This window comes from Heptranchias perlo, chromosome 1 (genome assembly GCF_035084215.1).
Source record: "Heptranchias perlo isolate sHepPer1 chromosome 1, sHepPer1.hap1, whole genome shotgun sequence".
In the NCBI taxonomy this organism is placed as follows: Eukaryota; Metazoa; Chordata; class Chondrichthyes; order Hexanchiformes; family Hexanchidae; genus Heptranchias; species Heptranchias perlo.
In genome coordinates, this window is record NC_090325.1 from 184,366,753 (window position 1) to 184,387,359 (window position 20,607).

The 20,607-nt window shown below is 48.2% G+C and overlaps 1 protein-coding gene across 3 annotated transcripts in view; it reads right to left on the bottom strand.

The window, feature by feature from the left end:
• gpat3 (glycerol-3-phosphate acyltransferase 3) overlaps positions 1-20,607 on the bottom strand; it is a 45,382-nt gene that overhangs the window by 21,541 nt on the left and 3,234 nt on the right. For all 3 annotated transcript variants that reach the window (XM_067994376.1, XM_067994374.1, XM_067994375.1), the window contains exons 3-6: positions 16,670-16,736; positions 8,666-8,969; positions 5,377-5,451; positions 2,190-2,279 (exon numbers count right to left, since the gene is read on the bottom strand). In XM_067994376.1, coding sequence (XP_067850477.1) covers positions 2,190-2,279; positions 5,377-5,451; positions 8,666-8,969; positions 16,670-16,736 — 536 coding nt within the window. The remainder of the gene's footprint in view (positions 1-2,189; positions 2,280-5,376; positions 5,452-8,665; positions 8,970-16,669; positions 16,737-20,607) is intronic.

The window sequence follows — 20,607 nt, forward strand, 5'->3', positions numbered from 1 at the left end:
TCACCTCTTGAAGATGCATTTTTTTTCCAAAATACATTCAATATTTATATCAGTTAGATTGGTTTTTACAAAGTCTAGCAGTCCCAATACAAGTAGAAATTGTGCAGAAATGAAAACTAGTTCAGACACGGCACACGAAGTGATCAGTTTAGGAATTACATTAAAAATACAAAAAAAAAATTATAAATGTTTCTATCAGCGCAATTCCCAAAACCAAATTAATCTTCATGGAAAAAAAACTTCTTAAAGGGAAATTGTATTGCATTTTAAAATAGTCCCAGGCTCGTACCAGATTTTACATTAACATTTATACCAGTGCTACTGTTCCCAGCCCTGGTGTATCTCACAGATGCATTCTATGTAATATACAGTACAGGTGTGCTGAACACACAGAGAGGTGTTGACACTGTTCACCCACAATTATGTAATGAAAGACCAGGAAGTCAGAGCTAAAAGCTTAACCCACAGACAAGCTCCAGGGGCCAGAAACAAGTTTACTGATTGGGGGCCAGGTTAAACGCCACATTCTGTACTTTTGATTGCCCAATAGCTATTTTCGACCGATGAAAACCCAGTTTCCACCTCTGGACCGGGGTGGGGGAAGAGGAGAGAGGAGAGGAAGGGGGAGGGAAAAGAAGTAAAAGATTTTAGAACAAGTTTTAAAATTAGAAAACGGCATTAGAAAAAGTAGATTCATTCCAGATGAAAAGTGTTTAAAAACTTGGAAAAGTCAAAATGGGACAGAGTTGGAAAGAAAGAGAATTAAAAGTACATAAAGTAAAGTACATTTTTAGTAGCTTTGGTTTAATATTACAAGAATTGCTGAGATCGGAGTTGTTCCATTACTGTGACATTGGTAATTACTACACTGCAACATTAGTAATTTTATTGTAATATCTAATTGTTTCACCAATATCGGCGATTGTTTGTGTTCTTGCATGAGCTGAAAACCATTGCTGTCCAGGAACTTCCTTGAACCTACTGGCAGTCTAAGAGTTAAAATATCTCCACTGTTGACATTCACCCCAATCATTCCTCTTCACCACCTTCCACACCTGTGCGCCAACAATGGGACTTGAACTGGTTAAATTAGAAAACCCAATGCAATCCAAAATGGGTGTGTCTGAGATGAAACAAGGAAGCACATAAAATAAAATATGCCGCAACGTGTTGAGAAAAATACCACTGAATGAGTCATATTTTGTAATCACGCTTTGACTAACTTTGGAATCAAATAACCCAGGGCCACAGTCACTAAGTTTTCATCTTTGAAATGAAGTGTCACTTATTTTCAACACTGAATTGCTCCAATATGTTTCATTTTGCTTTTTGTAGACCCTCAGAACATTCCTCGTAATGTCTCACACGAGAGATTAAGGGCACCACGGGCACGATTTTAGCCCAGAGCCAGGAAGACGGCGGGGTGGGATGTCCAATTGCGGACTAGAAATCCGGAAGTACAGGCTTCCCGGACATCCTTACGATTTTGATGCAAGGACGTCTTTTTTTTTTACTATTTCCCGCCTGACAGGCCTGCCTGATTGACAGGCTGGTCTCAGTCGAACAGGAGAAGAGCAAGGAAGAGGTAAGTGATCAGGTAAGTCTTAGATTGGATGGATGGGGGTCAGTTATTGGGCAGGGGGGTCAGGGGTCATCGGGAAAGAGACCGGGGGTCAGTCACCAAGGGTAGGAATCGGGATCAGGGGTCATCGGGGGGTTGGGGGGGGGGGGTCGCTGCGAGTGGGCTTGTTGGGCCTAAGGAAAGCACTGCAACCGTATGACATCTCCATACCAACCATCTGACTGAGGCTACACTTTGATGCCAATTGTTCTGAATTATGAGCAGTTTAGTGCTATAAGGTTGTGCCCTTTAGGAACTGGAAGGGGTTGAGATTGGCTGAACACCCGTCACGTGGACACATACTGCTATTGGAGAGAGACAATATTTTCACCCATCGGTCTGGTTTGGCTTCAAAGTCAGATCCCAGAGGTTAAAGAACTGTGTGCTAATTCACTGAATAGTCTTTGCATAATAAAATGAATCTTATACAGAAATACTCCTGTGATCCCCAGGACTACATCTTTTCATTGTACTGATTGGCCTTTTCTACTTAAATAGAATTGCCCTAATTTTCTGAATTCTGTTTTTTTAAATCATCTGTATGGACTTTCGACTATTGCAGGCTTACTTGTTGTGGTAGTGGATCGTAGCGGACAGTCCTCTTGCACATATTCTGTAGCACATCAAATGTACAAGCTCACTGAGCCATATCTTCACACTGTGAGGAGGAAACCAAAAGAAAAACTTCAAGTGATCTCCCCTTTAACTCTCATATAGAAAAAATTCATTACCTTACCAAATAAATTGTATTCCAGTTAGTTTGTTTGAACACAGTGATTACTGCTTTAATTTGTATTAGGAAACAGGTTAATGAAAACATGATGAGAGTGGACTTTGGTACATGCTTTAAAACTCAAGCATAGCAGGTCAAAGTAACTTGTGTACAGTGGTGAATGGAATGCCTGGGTTTAACAAGTATATCTACTTTTACTTTTGGAAGCTAAGATCCTGGCTGCAAATGTACAACACAACAAATTACAAAAATCAATACAGACCATGATAGTTAGATCTGCGGCAATTACTGCAATGAAGGGCTATATTTTATATTATTCTATATGATCAGTGATTTGTTTTTTGAGATCAAGCCTAGCAATTACTATTGGTGATAGTAGTTTAATGCACTTGTACGACATTCTTTTGTCCACAACTTCAATTGAGGTACTTATCCCTTTAAAGGGGCACAGGAATATTATAACCATCTTACCAATATTATATCAATATACCAACATATCAATACCATACCAATCACCAACTATACTTTCTAGGCTCAAAAAAATCATGGGATAGCAGGAAAAAAAGTACATGATTTTGTTAATAGATTACATGATGTACATAATTCACTAGTCTAGTTTTTGACCCAGCTTGGCTGAATGTATTCTCCCATATAAAGCATACACACATATATTCAATGCTGGAAGATAGTATCAAAAGGTCAAACATTTCTGGAGGGGGACACACTGCCACATCTCCATCCCCACTGCCCCCAGGAAAATACACTCCATACATGAAGTAAACCCACTTCTAACACTGCTACTACATCACTGCTTGTGTTGGCCTGGTAAGTTCAACATGGTCACATTACGTTTCAAAATTTTCATAATTATTAATAGTTCTGGTTCATTGTACCAGCAATGAAATGAAGGGCTTTTCGCCCCAAGTAAGGGATGACATTCTTGCAAGAGCCAATATGTCATGGAGCTCCCAATAGCAGCTGTATCGAGACACGCCTCCGCACCAGGATTTCATTGGTAAACTAAGTCAACACTGAGGGTAGGGCACAGACGTGGTCAGTTGTCGCACATGAACAGCAACAGCAGGTCACAGCAACAGAAGCCAAACTGCGAGCAGTTTCTATCACTCCTCCCCAAATAAATGCATTATATGTGGTTCGAGCATGCAGCTCCACTTTCAGATCGGCCATTAGCTACAAACAGCATCTCTTGAGGTTTTCACCCCATGGCGTCTCCGTCTTAATATTTTACAAGTCAGCTCTCTATTCCCTCTGATCCAGGGAGGTCCCTATCTCTTACAGTATCCCACCATCCCTGCCTGCTGTCCTTAACCAGACCTCTTACCGCTGGCTGATTTATAGACCGGAGATTACCAGTCACCAATCATATACCTGATGCTAACTCATGTGGCAAAGAGCAATAAGCACCTGTCACACAGGTTCTTTCCTCTTTTCGTGTCTCTTACTTTCTCTGTCTGTCTTGTTCTGTATTTCTCTAGCTGTGGAATCTGCATGTGTTTTCTCTTGCTTTCTCTCGCTAGAGAAGAAGGAAAAACAAGAGATTGCGACGATGGTACTGAGAGCTTTTTATTAAAACTCACTGGCCCAGGCTCCACTGATAACTCGGTGAGTTTATCTCTGAGCAGCTGAGTCATTCACACCAGAAAGGTTCCAATCCGTGTTGAGTTAGCCCATTTCAGGGCAGCAGTAGGGGTCCTACAACTGGCCTCAGTACCCTGGGATCGGGGGTGGGGGGGGGGGCAAAAACAGCAATGGTTCCCCCCTCCTGGTCACTATCTGTGACCCCTGCTGAAATTGCATGTGGACAATATTGGTCCCGATTCTGATGCCTTCCATGGTTGAATTTTCTACCAATATTCATCTTCAAGGTTCACTCATGAATATCTGACCCTTGAATGAGGTACTGGAGATCACCCACAAGAAGCCAATGCCTTCAGAAGGAGAGGGCCTGGGAATGGAAGTCACTGATGAGAACAAAGTAGATGGCTTTCACTAGCACAATGAATGCAGGTATAGCCCATCTCCACAGCAATACTTTCCTATCCAGCAAGAAAAGTCAAGAGAAATACAAGGAATTACTGGCAGTCAGACTAGCTGTAAACATGGGAAATCACAGCCCCAGGCAGAGAGGTGGGAGGTCACAATCGCCCACTTGGGAGCTCCACTGAATGTTTGGAGTTCACACGTAAAAGCCACACAGGACCAAGGGTGAGAATGTGGTCTGCATATAGAAAAAAAGACTTGCATTTATGTAGTGTCTTTCATGACCTCAGGAATTCCCAAAGTGTTTTGAAGTCACTGTTGTAACGTAGGAAATGCGGCAGCCAATTTGCACATGCAAACTCCAAAAAAAACAGCAATGAAATAAATGACCAGGTAATCTGTTTTAGGTGTGGGATAAAAGTTGGCCATAACACCGGGGAGAAGTCCCCTGCTCTTCTTTGAATAGTGCCAAGGGATCTTTGTCGTCCAGCTGAGGGCATACTCTCAGTTTGAATGGTTTAAGGTCTCAACCAAAAGATGGCATCTCTGACAGTGCAGCACTTCCTCAGTACTGCACTGAAGTGTCAGCCTAGCATTTTGTGCTCAGGTCTCTGGAATGGGATTTGAACCACAACCTTCTGACTCAGAGGCGAGAGTGCTACCAACTGAGCCATGGTTGACATAAATTAATTAATAAATAAAACAATCACACGAACAAGACGTTGGCCTGAAGTTCCTCACTCAGCTATTTTAGTGGGTGCCTCAACCCATTGAAAGTAAATACATAAGCACCCCCACTAAAATAGCAGAGAAGAACTTCAGGCAAACATGTTAGGCATTCATACATTAGAATCTGACGGTGGAATTTCAGGACCTCAGTATCTGCAGAATAATTCTACCTACAACAAGCATCACCCAAATGCCACTGGCTTTACAGCATTAATCTATCTCTGCACTCAATCCATTATAGTTATATGATCCGCCACAGTTAATGCAGTGAGAAATATTCACCCTCCTTTACCTGCTGTTTGGCAGCAGTCCTACTAAACTGGTCCCGATCACCAGCCAGCTAATGCCGATCGTACCCAAAGTGACCCTGCAGGAGAGAACAGGTTAGAAGGGTCTTGTTAAAATGGGTCCAATGAAAGAAACCAAATGTAATGTACAGGATTTAATTCATTCACAGCACAATGGAGTGATAATTCACACCAGAAAATAATAAAAATGGGCACATACTTTGTGCAAATAATCAGCTGAGCAGTAGTTTTTTTTGTGGAGTTCCAGGATTTCGACAATATTTGACTACAGTTATACTGCAGGTTCATTTTCAGAGCAGTACCTGCTTGGAGAGTAGTGGAAGCTGACAGAACCAAGTTATACTGCCACCTCTGCACTGCTTTCAAACAGGTAAAGGAAAAGCACTGGACATGCATTGCACTACGTTAACTAGCACTCAATCGTCAGGAATTTTTAATATCAAAACGTCTCCTGTCCAGTTGGCTCTTCTCTGACATTAAAAAAACATTTCATTTTCACCGATTGCAGTTATACTGCTACCTGTGTGAAATCCATGTATTGTGACACTTTTGCTTGTACATTTGGCAGTTTAAATGAAGTGCGAGACAAAACCATAGCCACTGCGATCCACACAACTAAACCCCTTTCAGCTTTTATCCCGAACAGACCTAATAACCACTCTTTCAATTGCATCCCAGTGCCCATTCATTTTTGCTTTAGCATGAATTCAGGATAAGTAGCATTTCAGACTCCAATCAAGATTCAGAGGGGAAGTCAAAGCATACAAGTAGGCAGTGACCTGGAAACAACCAAAACATTGTCTGCATACTATAAGTCTGGTGTGTTTTTAAGCACCTTGGAACATTTTACTACATTAAAAGGTGCTATATAAATGCAGGCTGTTGTTGCTGTCGTCATACTGGTGTCAAATTTGTACAAGTCTTAAACCAGGCAACGAGTTGGGAAAAAGTGCTAACAGCATCCCTAGGCTCATAGGTCGCGAAATCTGTGTATCGGAGTACACAAAGTACTCAAATTATACAAACGTCAAATAGCAACATCTGACCGGGAACAAAACAAACATCTGAATGGAACCAGATTGCTTAGGAGAGTGCATCTGGTCAGTGAGATAGTATAAAATTCCTGCAACGCAGGTTAGAGATAAGCTCCAGTATACAACAGCAACTCTCAACACAAGGCTCAGGAAACACTTCACACGTTTACGTCATGGCCCAATCAGGTAACGTGGCGATCCTCCCCCTGAACCAACCCATAGTTTGATGCACAATAAAGCAATGATAAAAGGAGAGGGTAGGCACATCCTGCAGATTTCACCCTGCAAGTCATCATTCTGGCACAAGGTGACGCCAAGCAGTAAGAGAGTTTGAAAAATAAGTTCAGATAAGCCCATACGACAAGCCCCCTCACAAACCCCACAACACATCGCCGCAGAGGGAGGGGCCAGTTAATGTCAGTTAGACAATGAGAGCATGCCAACTAGCTGAGTGACCCAACCCTACTATAAGTGCTTAGTCAACAAAATAAACCAGTCCTGCATCTTGGACACTATTCCAGGCTGATACTGGGGCTTAAAGGGTTAAATTAGGAGGACAGGTTGCATAAACTTGGCTTGCAATCCATTGAGTTCAGAAAATTGAGGGGTGATCTAATTGAGATGTTTAAAATGATAAAGGATAGATAAAGAGAAACTATTTCCTCTGGTGGGGGAATTAGAACTAGGCCATTCAGGAGTGAAATCAGGAAATACTTTCTCTCACAAAGGGGTAGTGGAAATCTGGAACACTCTCCCTCAAAAGACTGTGGATGCTGGGACAATTTAAATTTTCAAGACTGAGTTCAATAGATTTTTGTTAGGTAAGGATATCAAGAGAAATTGTACAACAGTGGGTAAATGGTCTGATTGAATGTTGGAACAGGCTCAAGAGGCTGAATGGCCTTCTCCTGTTCCTATGTTCCTGCATCTTGTATTCAATTCTTGCGTCAATGTGAAAACCAGTGTACCGACTTTTTTCTTACAATTTTTTAAAAAATTAAACTTTGCCCGTTTTCCTATTTCAATTTGTAAACTGTTTGTTTGTAATGATTGGCTTCTTGGAAGAAACTTGAAAGAGAGGTAAGCACATAACTTCCCATTCCATCCCAGATTTTACTGACTGATGTATGAAATTCAATTATTTTCTCAACTTTTAACTTTAGATCTACAGATTCACCAGTATCAAGCAGAAGACTTGAAAGACAGTGAAAATTCTAAAATGTTTTGATTATTCTGGGATTTTACAATGCTACAGTAACACATAACAGTATGGACTTTGATTGCACAGTGATGCAACATCCAATGTGTTTCCTCCAACTATAAACAAGCAGAAGAAATCTTATATTTGCAGAAGTTTCCTGAATTGGGCCTTTCTGACTTTTCCTTCTGCCCTATTCAGTATGTGGCATCTAGACCTGCATTTATCATTCCCAAGAATGACCACCAAACTTTTCTGGAGTATCTGCAGCACGATCTGGGCAGCTCCAGAAGCATTACCCTCAGGAAGTGTGTTCTGACAAAGCCGCATCCGTGTAAACAAGAGCGTGGAACCAGACCACCCAACAGAGGGACGTTTGACCAAAACACGTATGAAATTACATCAACATGTCGTCAAATGTATCTGCAGCCCAGACCAGATCCTAGATTCTAGTTAGAATGATGGGCAGGCAACTGTTGACATCTCAATGGCTTTCCCTAGGAAATTCTGAAATGAGGTTGTAGAACATTTGCCATCTGTCTTTCCTGTTAATACATCTCACACTCTACATGGGATTCAGCTGAGATCATCAACCTGTCTCAACAAATGGGGAGGGGCGGTGCAGAGAGGAGAGGTTAAACAGAGGGAAGCCCAAGATAGCATAGGTCACGTGAAGTAAAAAAAAAGGCTTAAGGGAAAAATGACAAGTGGAAAAGGTGCAAAATCAGCAACAGGAATGGACATCAACAGAAAGTGAAGTGAAAAACCTGACATTCAGTGAGGTTGTAAAATTGAGCTATGTGGTCTGTTATGTGTGACTGGTTGAAACCCTGCAAACTTAACCAAGAAGCAGCATTTCTTGATTGCAAGCATTTTTGTTAAAATCCAATTCTCTCGGGTGAATAATGTAGCACATTATCACACTTTGCCGCAGGTCCACCTGCTATTTTATTAAGTTGAATTGTATACGCAAACTGCAGTGTTTTCCTTCGAAGCACTTACAAAACCTTTCGACTTCTTTGTTAGTGTTTTTGCACTTACCTGAGAGGCAGGAGGACTCCATATCGAAAAGCGACTCCCAAAACCCAGAGTATGGTCAGACGAGTGCTGATGTGCTGAAAGTTTCTGTTTGTCCTCGTTAACAGGTTCCACAAAACCAACTCTTCTGAACTGAATCGAGTGGTCACTTCATCCTCGACAATGGCCTCAAATCCTTTCTTTGAGAAGTAGAACACATCAGAGAGTTCAAAGTCCCCTTCCTGAAGAGGTGTGTTTCGATTTGAATATCGCCTCAATTCCGTCATCTCTTCTTCCAGAGAAACTTTACCACGCTTCTCAATGATTTCTTTAAGACAACAATAAACATTGTTATATTCTAGTGAAATGGTAGCTGGCGCGAGCAAGAGCCCAAGATCAAAAGTGTGTACATGCAAAACATGTACTGGAGCCTCTCCTACGCTGCTAAAATAAAATGTGGAAAATGTATTTGCCTGAGGAGTATCTAAATGTTTTATTTCTCATTAATATACATAATTTGAGACAGAGGATTGAGAAAGGGGGAAGAGAGAAAGAGAGAGCGCGAGAGAGAGAGAGACAGAAAGAAAAAGATGGAGAACGAAAGAGCGAGGGAGACACAGAAAGAGGAAAAAAGAGAAAAACTTGCAGTATTATACCGACTTTCATGTCCTCATGGTGTCCCCAAGCATTTTACAGCCAATGAAGTACTTGTGAAGTACAGTCACTGTTGTAGTGTAGGGAAACACGGCAGCCAATTTGTACACAGCAAGGTCCCACAAACAGCAATGAGATAATGACCAGGTGATCTGTTTTAGGGATAAATATTGGCCAGGACAGGAGAACTCCCCTGCTCTTCTTCAAATAGTGCCATGGGATATTTCACATCTGCCTGAACAGGCAAACAGGTCTTGGTTTAACATCTTATCCTCTGAAGTGTCAGCCTAGATTACATGCGCGTAGACCTCAAAGACAGCCTTCTAATGAAATGTAGTTTTTCATGTACATAAATTAGAAGTTTGAGAAACAAAAAAGTATTGTTTCAAAAGAACACAGTGTCCATAGGTAAACGGCCGTGTTTATCATCAATTTGCCTGACTAGCCGTATTTGTTTTTGCTTATTTCAGCGTTAAATTTCTCAATATTCCATGCACTGTTTTCCAAATGCGGTTTGTGGGAAAGCAATTACACATGGATTACAAATCCTACGATTCTGTATAAAATGGCTGGGATTTTTTTCTCTAAAAAAGTGTGTGCCCATTTTCAGCAGATACATATTTGGGTCAATTAGAAATATCAAACTGCTCGGAAACATCTGACTGAAGCAAAGTCGGCCGCTCAATGTCTGTGCAGATGGTTCACCTATGTGGAGTTTACAGTAGAGTATTTAAATATGCAAATATAACAGGTGTAACACAAATATCAATGGAGAATAAGTACCAATGGGAAATTATAAACTCTCTCTGGAAACAAATTGGTTTCTGAATATCTGATTCATTTGTGCTTAAAAAGTAGCTGGGCTTTTTTTTTTAATTAATTGTTTTCGAGACATCGGCAATGCTGACAAGTCTGCGTTTATTACCTGTCCCTGGGTACCCTGAGAAGGTGATGATGAGCCTGCTCCTTGAACCACTGCTGTCCTTATGTGTTGGTGCTCCCACAAAGCTGTCAGATAGTGACCAGTGATGCTGAAGGAATGGCAATATATGTCTAAATCAGGACGGTGTGTGGCTTGGAGTTGATGGTGTTGCTGCTCTCGTCATTCTTTGGTCTGGCATTTACTACCCCATCACCTCCATCATCCATGAACTTCACTCCCAAAAGGCTGACTACCGCCTCAAGAAAGTGACCGGACAATTCAAGCTCCTTGTACCACACTGCCAGCCAGCTCACCAAAGGAGAAACAAAATCTAGGATCACTCAAAATATTATATATAGATATATATCTATCTCAAAAAAGTGTATGCGTGTGTTATACCTGCAAACACTTCCTGACAACTTCTTCCATTAAACATTCCTATGTCCATAATAGAAACTATCCATTTAGACTTGTCAGGCAGTAATTACACTCTCACGCCAGTGGAAGCACTACAATAGGCTCAGGCAGCAAAAGGTCCCCTGTTGAGGAATAAGCAGGATGCTGGGGTCCTTTGAAGGCAGCCCTGGGGTCAGACTAGTTGTGGCAGAGTGTGGGTAGGAAACTGGCCAGCAGAACGAGACCCACATCTCCTGGTGATTCACAACTACATGTACAGCATATACATAACTTGCTCTGACTGCCAAATATCCTATCTGTACTTTAACCACATTTACTAAGGGAGGTGTTGGATTGCACCACAGCAAGACGTGTATCGTCTTGCTGCAATTAGCAGGGGTTCCTCATCCTGTCAACAGTTGGCCAAGATTAAAAAATCTCAAAGAAAATTGCCATCAAACTCCAGAAATCTGAGTTACACCAGCGACTTACTCAGGTGACTTCGGTCCGTGTTGCGGCTAAGTTTTTGGGCGTAAATCAACGCCATCTCATTACTGGCGTAAATGCAGGAAACTCGCTGAGCTGGTCTTTTGCATGGGGGCAGAGCTATGTAAATGAGCGGCAGAGGGTTTCAGTAGACGTACCCTCGGAAGCGGCGCAAACGATCAAGGAAATTTGTGCAGTGCAAAACCAAGTGAACGAGTTACATGCGAATTTCGTCACAACGCCAGTTAGACTGAAACATTCCAGGAAATTGCAGGCCTTTTAGTATTTAGACCAATCATAGTCATTTATAAGTTTGCTTCCAGCACGCAGGCCCTCGACAGGACAGTCGACTGGCCACAGCTTCTATTTTTCAAATTCATTCTTGGGATGTGGCGTCGCTGGCAAAGCCGGCATTTATTGCACATTCCTAGTTACCCTCAGAAGGGCCCTTCTACTAATGGTTTGATACAACTGAGTGAGGGCAATTAAGAGTCAAACACATTGGTGTGGGACTGGAGTCAGACCGGGCAAGGACATTCGTGAACCAGTTGGATTTTTCCCACAGCTTTATTTTATTTCCAGATTTTTTTTTAAAACTGAATTCAAATTCTCAAACTGGCATGGTGGGATTTGAACTCATGTTCTCTGCATTATTAGTTCAGGTTTCAGGATTACTAGTCCAGTAACATAACCACACTAGCCATAGTGCAGTTTCACCAGCAAGAGGGGAAAAAGATCATCTGCAACAACCAAAACCACAGTCAGCACCAATTTATCTAATCAAAGACTCCCTCCGTGTGTCTGTACTGCACTCATTTTTTTTTACAAACTAGGACGAGCCTACCTGGCAGCTCCTCCTTTAATGCAACAATTATCCTGGTTATTAGAAACAGGGTCAGAACGCACACGCACCAATATGCAATGTGCATGTGCAGCCTTTCAAAAGAAATAGATGGATCACATCATGCGAATAAAAGGAGATGCCACAATGCAGATAATTCCGTTTAAAAGGAATCAATGGTGGTGGAGAGTGGGTAGCAGGTTATCCAGACATTGCTGGCTCCCACAACAGAAAGACAAAATTGACGCCGTTTCATTCTCCGAGGCCAACCTGTGAGAGAGTTTGGTTTGACTTTTTGTGGTTTGATGTTTATAGTAGGAAACAGGAGCAGAATTATTTTCATTTTGTTTCATTTCATGTGTAATTGGTATAACTGCCATGTAAACCAACACACTAACCTCTGCTCTGGAAAACCACAAACACTACACAAGAACTTATCATTTACACTAGTAGCTAGTGACGATCGCATACTTGCAATATGAATTTTGCAGGTTTAAACATCAAGGTAACCACCCTCACTAATAACCATTTAAAGCACTGAACAACGTAGACTTATCTGATCCATTCTCCAGTGCGGTGTAAGGTACAACTTGAGTACGGACCTGGAGTTTCCGCCATAGCTTTGGTCTGTTGGCAAACTCCCATTGTCTTATTGTATTCTCAGCATTCACTGAGGTCAATTGGAAAGCGGTGTTCCACAGGGTCGATGCTGGGACCACTGCTGTTCACAATTTACATTAACGATTTGGATTTGGGAATCGGAAATAGAATTTCAAAATTTGCGGACGGCACCAAATTGCGGGGGCGTAGTTAATAAAAAGAAAGAATGCGTCAAAATGCAACAAGATATTAATAAACTTGCAGAATGGGTGTGTAATTGGCAAATGAATTTCAATATAGATAAGTGTGAGGTGGTGCATTTTGGTAGGAAGAATAAGGAGGCCACGTCCTGCTTGGATAATAAGAATCTAAACAGGATAGAAGTGCAAAGGGATCTAGGGTACAGATACACAAATCACTAAAAGTAGCGACGCAGATTAAGAGGACATAAAAAGGCAAATCAAGCTCTTGGGTTCATTTCTAGAGGAATAGAATTGAAAAGCAAAGTATTTATGTTAAACTTGTATAGAACCTTGGTTGGACCACACTTGGAGTATTGTGCACAGTTCTGGTCTCCATATTATAGAAAGGATATAGAGGCATTGGAGAGGGTGCAAAAAAGATTCACAAGGATGATACTAGAACTGAGAGGATATCCTTATCAGGAAAGGCTAAACAGGCTGGGGCTCTTTTCTCTAGAAAAGAAAAGGCTAAGGGGTGACCTGATATAAGATAATAATAGGATAGACGTAGAGATATCATAAATATAAAATAGTCGCTAATAAATCCAATAGGGAATTCAGGAGAAACTTCTCTAGCCAAAGAGTGGTAAGAATGTGGAATGCACGACCACAAGGATTATTTGAGGCAAATAACATCGATGCATTTAAGGGGAAGCTAGATAAGCATATGAGGGAGAAAGGAATAGAAGAGTATCCTGATAGGGTTAGATGAAGTAGGGAGGGAGTAGGCTCATGTGGAGCATAAATGCCATAAATAGCCGAATGGCCTGTTTCTGTGCTGTAGTTTCGATGTAACTCGATGTAATTCTGGGAGAGGCAACTTTTTTTTAAATTCATTCATGGGATGTGGGCATCACTGGCAAGGCCAGCATTTATTGCCCATCCTTAATTGCCCTTGAGAAGGTGGTGGTGAGCCGTCTTCTTGAACCGCTGCAGTCCATGTGGTGAAGATACTCCCACAGTGCTGTTAGGTAGGGAGTTCCAGGATTTTGACCCAGCAGCGTTAACGATGCAACAGTGATATATTTCCAAGTGAGGATGGTGTATGACTTGGAGGGGAACGTGCAGGTGTGGTGTTCCCATGCGCCTGCTGCCCTTGTCCTTGTCCTTGTCCTTGTCCTTGTCCTTGTCGGTGGTAGAGGTCGCGGGTTTGGGAGGTGCTGTCGAAGAAGTCTTGGCAAGTTGCTGCAGTGTATCCTGTAAGTAGTACTCTCTGCAGCCACGGTGCGCCGGTGGTGAAGGGAGTGAATGTTTAGGGTGGTGGATGGGGTGCCAATCAAGCGGGCTGCTTTGTCATGGATCGTGTCGAGCTTCTTGAGTGTTGTTGGAGCTGCACTTATCCAGGCAAGTGGAGAGTATTCCATCACACTCCTGACTTGTGCCTTGTAGATGGTGGAAAGGCTTTCTTGAGTCAGGAGGTGAGTTACTCGTCGCAGAATACCCAGCCTCTGACCTGCTCTTGTAGCCACATTATTTATGTGGCTGGTCCAGTTAAGTTTCTGGTCAATGGTGACCCCCAGGGTTGACGCTGGGGGATTCAGCGATGTAATGCCATTGAATATCAAGGGGAGGTGGTTAGACTCTCCCTTGTTGGAGATGGTCATTGCCTGGCACAAATGTTACTTGCCACTTATCAGCCCAAGCCTGGATGTTGTCCAGGTCTTGCTGCATGCGGGCACGGACTGCTTCATTATTTGAGGGGTTGCGAATGGAACTGAACACTGTGCAATCATCAGCGAACATCCCCATTTCTGACCTTATGATGGCAGAAAGGTCATTGATGAAGCAGCTGAAGATGGTTGGGCCTAGGACACTGCCCTGAGGAACTCCTGCAGCAATATCCTGGGGCTGAGATGATTGGCCTCCAACAACCACTACCATCTTCCTTTGTGCTAGGTATGACTCCAGCCACTGGAGAGTTTTTTCCCGACCCATTGACTTCAATTTTACTAGGGCTCCTTGGTGCCACACTCGGTCAAATGCTGCCTTGATGTCAAGGGCAGTCACTCTCCCCTCACCTCTGGAATTCAGCTCTTTTGTCCATGTTTGGACCAAAGCTGTAATGAGGTCTGGAGTCGAGTGGTCCGGGTGGAACCCAAACTGAGCAGCAGTGAGCAGGTTATTGGTGAGTAAGTTCCATTTGATAGCACTGTCAACGACACCTTCCATCACTTTGCTGATGATTGAGAGTAGACTGATGGGGTGGTAATTGGCCAGATTGGATTTGCCCTACTTTTTGTGGACAGGACATACCTGGACAATTTTCCACTTTGTCGGGTTGATGCCAGAGTTATAGCTGTACTGGAACAGCTTGGCTAGAGGTACGGCTAGTTTTGGAGCACAAGTCTTCAGCACTACAGCCAGGGCCCATAGCCTTGTTGTATCAAGTGCACTCAGCCATTTCTTGATATCATGTGGACTGAATCGAATTGGCTGAAGACAGGCTTCTGTGATGGGATATCGGGAGGAGGCCGAGATGGATCATCCACTCAGCACTTCTGGTTGAAGATGGTTGCAAACGCTTTAGCCTTGTCTTTTGCACTCACGTGCTGGGCTCTGCCATCATTGAGGATGGGGAGGTTCACAGAGCCTCCTCGTCCTGTTAGTTGTTTAATTGTCCACCATCATTCATGACTGGATATGGCAGGACTGCTGAGCTTTGATCTGATCCGTTGATTGTGGGATCGCTTAGCTCTGCATTCTATGACTACATGCATGCTGTTTCTGCTGTTTAGCATACACGTAGTCCTGTGTTGTAGCTTCACCAGGTCGGCACCTCATTTTGAGGCACGCTTGGTGCTGCTCCTGGCATGCACTTCTACACTCCTCACTGAACCACGGTTGATCCCTTGATTTGTTGGTAACGGTAGAGTGAAGGATATGCCGGGCCATGAGGTTACAGATTGTGGTGGAATACAATTCTGTGTCCCTGTAACAGTTTACTTCCACTGTCATCTAACATACAAATCAAACAAAATCCTCTTTCCCGCATCTAATCCTCAGGACAGGATCCCATACACATGAGGAACTGAAACTTCACCATCAGTTCAGTGCATAACTTATCAACCAAAGAGATGCGGTAACTTTGAAAATAGCCTCTACCTTCTAGCATAATCTGAGGAGCTTGTTTGATAACACTGCCACAAGCCAAGAAAGACAGGAGATTAAATACTACAAACAGTTCTTAAATGAAAAATGTGATCCTGTATGTAATTCCAAACAATTTTGTTTAAATCCACTTAAAAGTGTCTGGCCTCCAACTGGATTATCATTTTCTTGGTGTTTCCAACGTTATAGCTAACAACATGACATTTTATCCTTTTCCCTTGGCTCCCAGCACCGCTCCCCACTGGTGACTGCTTTGAGCAGACAAGCAAATGGTGCTGGGACCGAAGTAAAAGTGACATTTCTAATTCCAGTACCCACTGCGCTCAGATACTTCCCCACTGGGAAGATGAGGGTGCGGGGAGAAAGGGATGGAATGTCACTGAGTCAGCTAAAGACCGGCTCGAGAGCAACACTGGCAAGACCCACCTTCCCGTCCTCACGGTAAAACTATGGTCCATCCCTCAGGCCGTAATTTTAATACACCACAACAAAGAGAAACAGGATGCTTTATACTAGCAAAGAACATACTGGCCGAGGTACTTCTGGTTCTTCCAGAGATTTGTTTACTTTGAATTTGTTCAGTTCAGAGGAAGTTTATCGGTGAGCTCATTAACTTCAATTTAGAAAGTAAACATCAATGCGATGGCCTCAGTTGTTTCTTCCTATAATACACTTGTACATTTTGCGTATGCGTCACTGAGTTATCTTAAAATGCCACATTTCCATGTCTTTTTGCAACATAGCTGACATAGGTTCCTAAGAAAGAAAATAAACCTCACCATTGGAAGGGGAGTAAGCATGGCCAGGCTGCTCCTGCGCTCGTTTTTGTATTTTCCGAGTGGCCCACTAAAAGAAAGCAGACAACACTTCAGTTAGGAGAAGCCGAAGTCAGGGTGTCCCCTCGGATTACAATTATACATTCCCATCGTGCTGGTGAGATTCACATTATACAGTCGTAACTCCACGTCAAATCCTTACACTAGCAAACTGATCAGTTATAGAGTTTCTTCCCAACACCAAGTGTGCATGTGGTGGTTGGTGTGCATGCACGGGCTGGTGTGCGTGCGTGCATGACAGTAACCCAGGCCAGCCACTCTCCAACTTTCCCTCTCGTCTTGTCTTTATTCAGCAATGCTTTCAAATAGCTTTAGTGAAATCAAAAACGATGCTGAAATCATAGACACCAACCAGACATTATGAACAATTTCACTACCTCAATGGGCTATTTTGGCTTTTTTAAAAAAAAAAGAGCAATCTACAGTTTAATTCTATCTGAGTAACTGCATTGTCACTCACAAAATTACATCCCACAACAAAGGGGGCTGAGAGATTTAATCATTTATATGTTGAAGGATTTATGTCTCACTATCTGCAATGAAAGTTTAAAATAAACTGCCAGTGTGCCAAGAAAAAAAGTGTAGCAAGATTTATCAAGGCCTTTTCCCCTTCAGAATGTTCAAAGCATGTTAATGAGGTTAAGGACTGAAATGTAATCTTGGGACAAAGGGGAGATTGTGGGTTCATGAGGCTAAAACGATATCCAAGAGAAGTTTGTATTATGGAAGCAATCTGTCCCTTCATTTTGAACAGATACTATTACTTTTCTTTAAATAATGAACAATTGCAGCATGAAAGAAAAACTTCTTCACCGATCACATTTCACTAAAAACCAGCTGTCACGAGAATAGAGGGTTGTAGGATCAGTTCATCCAGCTTGTTGTGTTACGGTGGTCGTCTTCTTTTTCCGAGGACAAACCTATATCAGTTACTCTGATGAAAAGGGAACTCAGTCTTGTCCTCAGTTACACAATGGTGGATGTGAGAGGGGGGAAAAGGGGGAGCCGGCAGTGGTGGTGGTGCTGGGGGGGGGGGGAGGGGTGGGCGCAGGGGGAAAGGGAGTTGGGGGGGAAAGAGAGACATAAAGGGGAAGGCGGGGGAGGAAGCAGGCCTGGGGGGGGGGGCGGGGGGGAGGAGGAAGCAGGGGGGAGCAGGAGCAGGCCTGGGGGAGGGGGAGGGGGGGGGGGAAGAGGGGGGAGCAGGAGCAGGCCTGGGGGAGGGGGAGGGGGGGGGGGGGAAGAGGGGGGAGCAGGAGCAGGCCTGGGGGAGGGGGAGGGGGGGGGGGAAGAGGGGGGAGCAGGAGCAGGCGTGGGGGAGGGGGAGCGGGGGGGGAAGAGGGGGGAGCAGGAGCAGGCGTGGGGGAGGGGGAGCGGGGGGGGAAGAGGGGGGAGCAGGAGCAGGCCTGGGGGGGGGGGGGGGGGAGCAGGCCGGGAGAGGGGGGGGGAGCAGGCCGGGAGAGGGGGGGGGAGCAGGCCGGGAGAGGGGGGGGGAGCAGGCCGGGAGAGGGGGGGGGAGCAGGCCGGGGAGAGGGGGGGGGGGAGCAGGCCGGGAGAGGGGGGGGGAGCAGGCCGGGAGAGGGGGGGGGGGAGCAGGCCGGGAGAGGGGGGGGGAGCAGGCCGGGAGAGGGGGGGGGAGCAGGCCGGGAGAGGGGGGGGAGCAGGCCGGGAGAGGGGGGGGGAGCAGGCCGGGAGAGGGGGGGGGGGGGGGGGGAGCAGGCCGGGAGAGGGGGGGGGGGGGGGGGGGAGCAGGCCGGGAGAGGGGGGGGGGGGGGGAGCAGGCCGGGAGAGGGGGGGGGGGGGGGGGGGAGCAGGCCGGGAGAGGGGGGGGGGGGGGGGGAGCAGGCCGGGAGAGGGGGGGGGGGGGGGGAGCAGGCCGGGAGAGGGGGGGGGGGGGGAGCAGGCCGGGAGAGGGGGGGGGGGGGGGGGGAGCAGGCCGGGAGAGGGGGGGGGGGGGGGGAGCAGGCCGGGAGGGGGGGGGGGGGGGGGGGGAGCAGGCCGGGAGGGGGGGGGGGGGGGGGGGGGGAGCAGGCCGGGAGAGGGGGGGGGGGGGGGGGGGGGAGCAGGCCGGGAGAGGGGGGGGGTGGGGGGGGGGGAGCAGGCCGGGAGAGGGGGGGGGGGGGGGAGCAGGCCGGGAGAGGGGGGGGGGGGGGGGGGGGGGGGAGCAGGCCGGGAGAGGGGGGGGGGGGGGGGGGGGGGAGCAGGCCGGGAGAGGGGGGGGGAGCAGGCCGGGAGAGGGGGGGGGGGGGGGGAGCAGGCCGGGAGGGAGGGGGGGGGGGGGGGGGGGGGAGCAGGCCGGGAGGGAGGGGGGGGGGGGGGGGAGCAGGCCGGGAGGGAGGGAGGGGGGGGGGGGGAGCAGGCCGGGAGGGAGAGGGGGAGCAGGCCGGGAGGGAGGGGGGTGGGAGCAGGCCGGAGGAGGGGGGGTGGGGAGCAGGCGGGAGGGAGGGGGGGGTGGGGAGCAGGCCGGGAGGGAGGGGGGGGTGGGGAGCAGGCCGGGAGGGAGGGGAGGGGGGAGCAGGCCGGGAGGGAGGGGGGGGGGGGAGCAGGCGGGAGGGAGGGGGGGGGGGGGAGCAGGCCGGGAGGGAGGGGGGGGGGGAGCAGGCCGGGAGGGAGGGGGGGGGGGGAGCAGGCGGGAGGGAGGGGGGGGGGGAGCAGGCCGGGAGGGAGGGGGGGGGGGGGGAGCAGGCGGGAGGGAGGGGGGGGGGGGAGCAGGCGGGAGGGAGGGGGGGGGGGGGAGCAGTCCGGAGGGAGGGGGGGGGGGGAGCAGGCCGGGAGGGAGGGGGGGGGGGGGGGGGGGGGAGGAGCAGGCCGGGAGGGAGGGGGGGGTGGGGAGCAGGCCGGAGGGAGGGGGGGTGGGGAGCAGGCCGGGAGGGAGGGGGGGTGGGGAGCAGGCCGGGAGGGAGGGGGGGGTGGGGAGCAGGCCGGGAGGGAGGGGGGGGTGGGGAGCAGCCGGAGGGAGGGGGGGGGGGGGGGGGAGCAGGCCGGGAGGGAGTGGGGAGCAGGCCGGGAGGGAGGGGGGAGCAGGCCGGGAGGGAGGGGGGAGCAGGCCGGGAGGGAGGGGGGAGCAGGCCGGGAGGGAGGGGGGGGGAGCAGGCCGGGAGGGAGGGGGGGGGGAGCAGGCCGGGAGGGAGGGGGGGGGAGCAGGCCGGGAGGGAGGGGGGGGGAGCAGGCCGGGAGGGAGGGGGGGGGGGGGGGGAGCAGGCCGGGAGGGAGGGGGGGGGGGGGGGGAGCAGGCCGGGAGGGAGGGGGAGGGGGGGGGGGGGAGCAGCCGGGAGGGAGGGGGAGGGGGGGGGAGCAGGCCGGGAGGGAGGGGGGGGGGGGGAGCAGGCCGGGAGGGAGGGGGGAGCAGGCCGGGAGGAGGGGGAGCAGGCCGGGAGGGAGGGGGGAGCAGGCCGGGAGGGAGGGGGGAGCAGGCCGGGAGGGAGGGGGGGGGGGGGGGGGAGCAGGCCGGGAGGGAGGGGGGGGGGGGGGAGCAGGCCGGGAGGGAGGTGGGGGGGGGGTGGGAGCAGGCCGGGAGGGAGGTGGGGGGGGGGTGGGGAGCAGGCCGGGAGGGAGGGGGGGGGGGGTGGGGAGCAGGCCGGGAGGGAGGGGGGGGGGGGGTGGGGAGCAGGCCGGGAGGGAGGGGGGGGGGGGGGGAGCAGGCCGGGAGGGAGGGGGGGGGGGAGCAGGCGGAGGAGGGGGAGCAGGCCGGGAGGAGGGGAGCAGGCCGGGAGGGAGGGGGGAGCAGGCCGGGAGGGAGGGGGGGGGGGGGGGGAGCAGGAGCCGGAGGGAGGGGGGGGGGGGGAGCAGGCCGGGAGGGAGGTGGGGGGGGGGGTGGGGAGCAGGCCGGGAGGGAGGTGGGGGGGGGGTGGGGAGCAGGCTGGGAGGGAGGGGGGGGGGGGGTA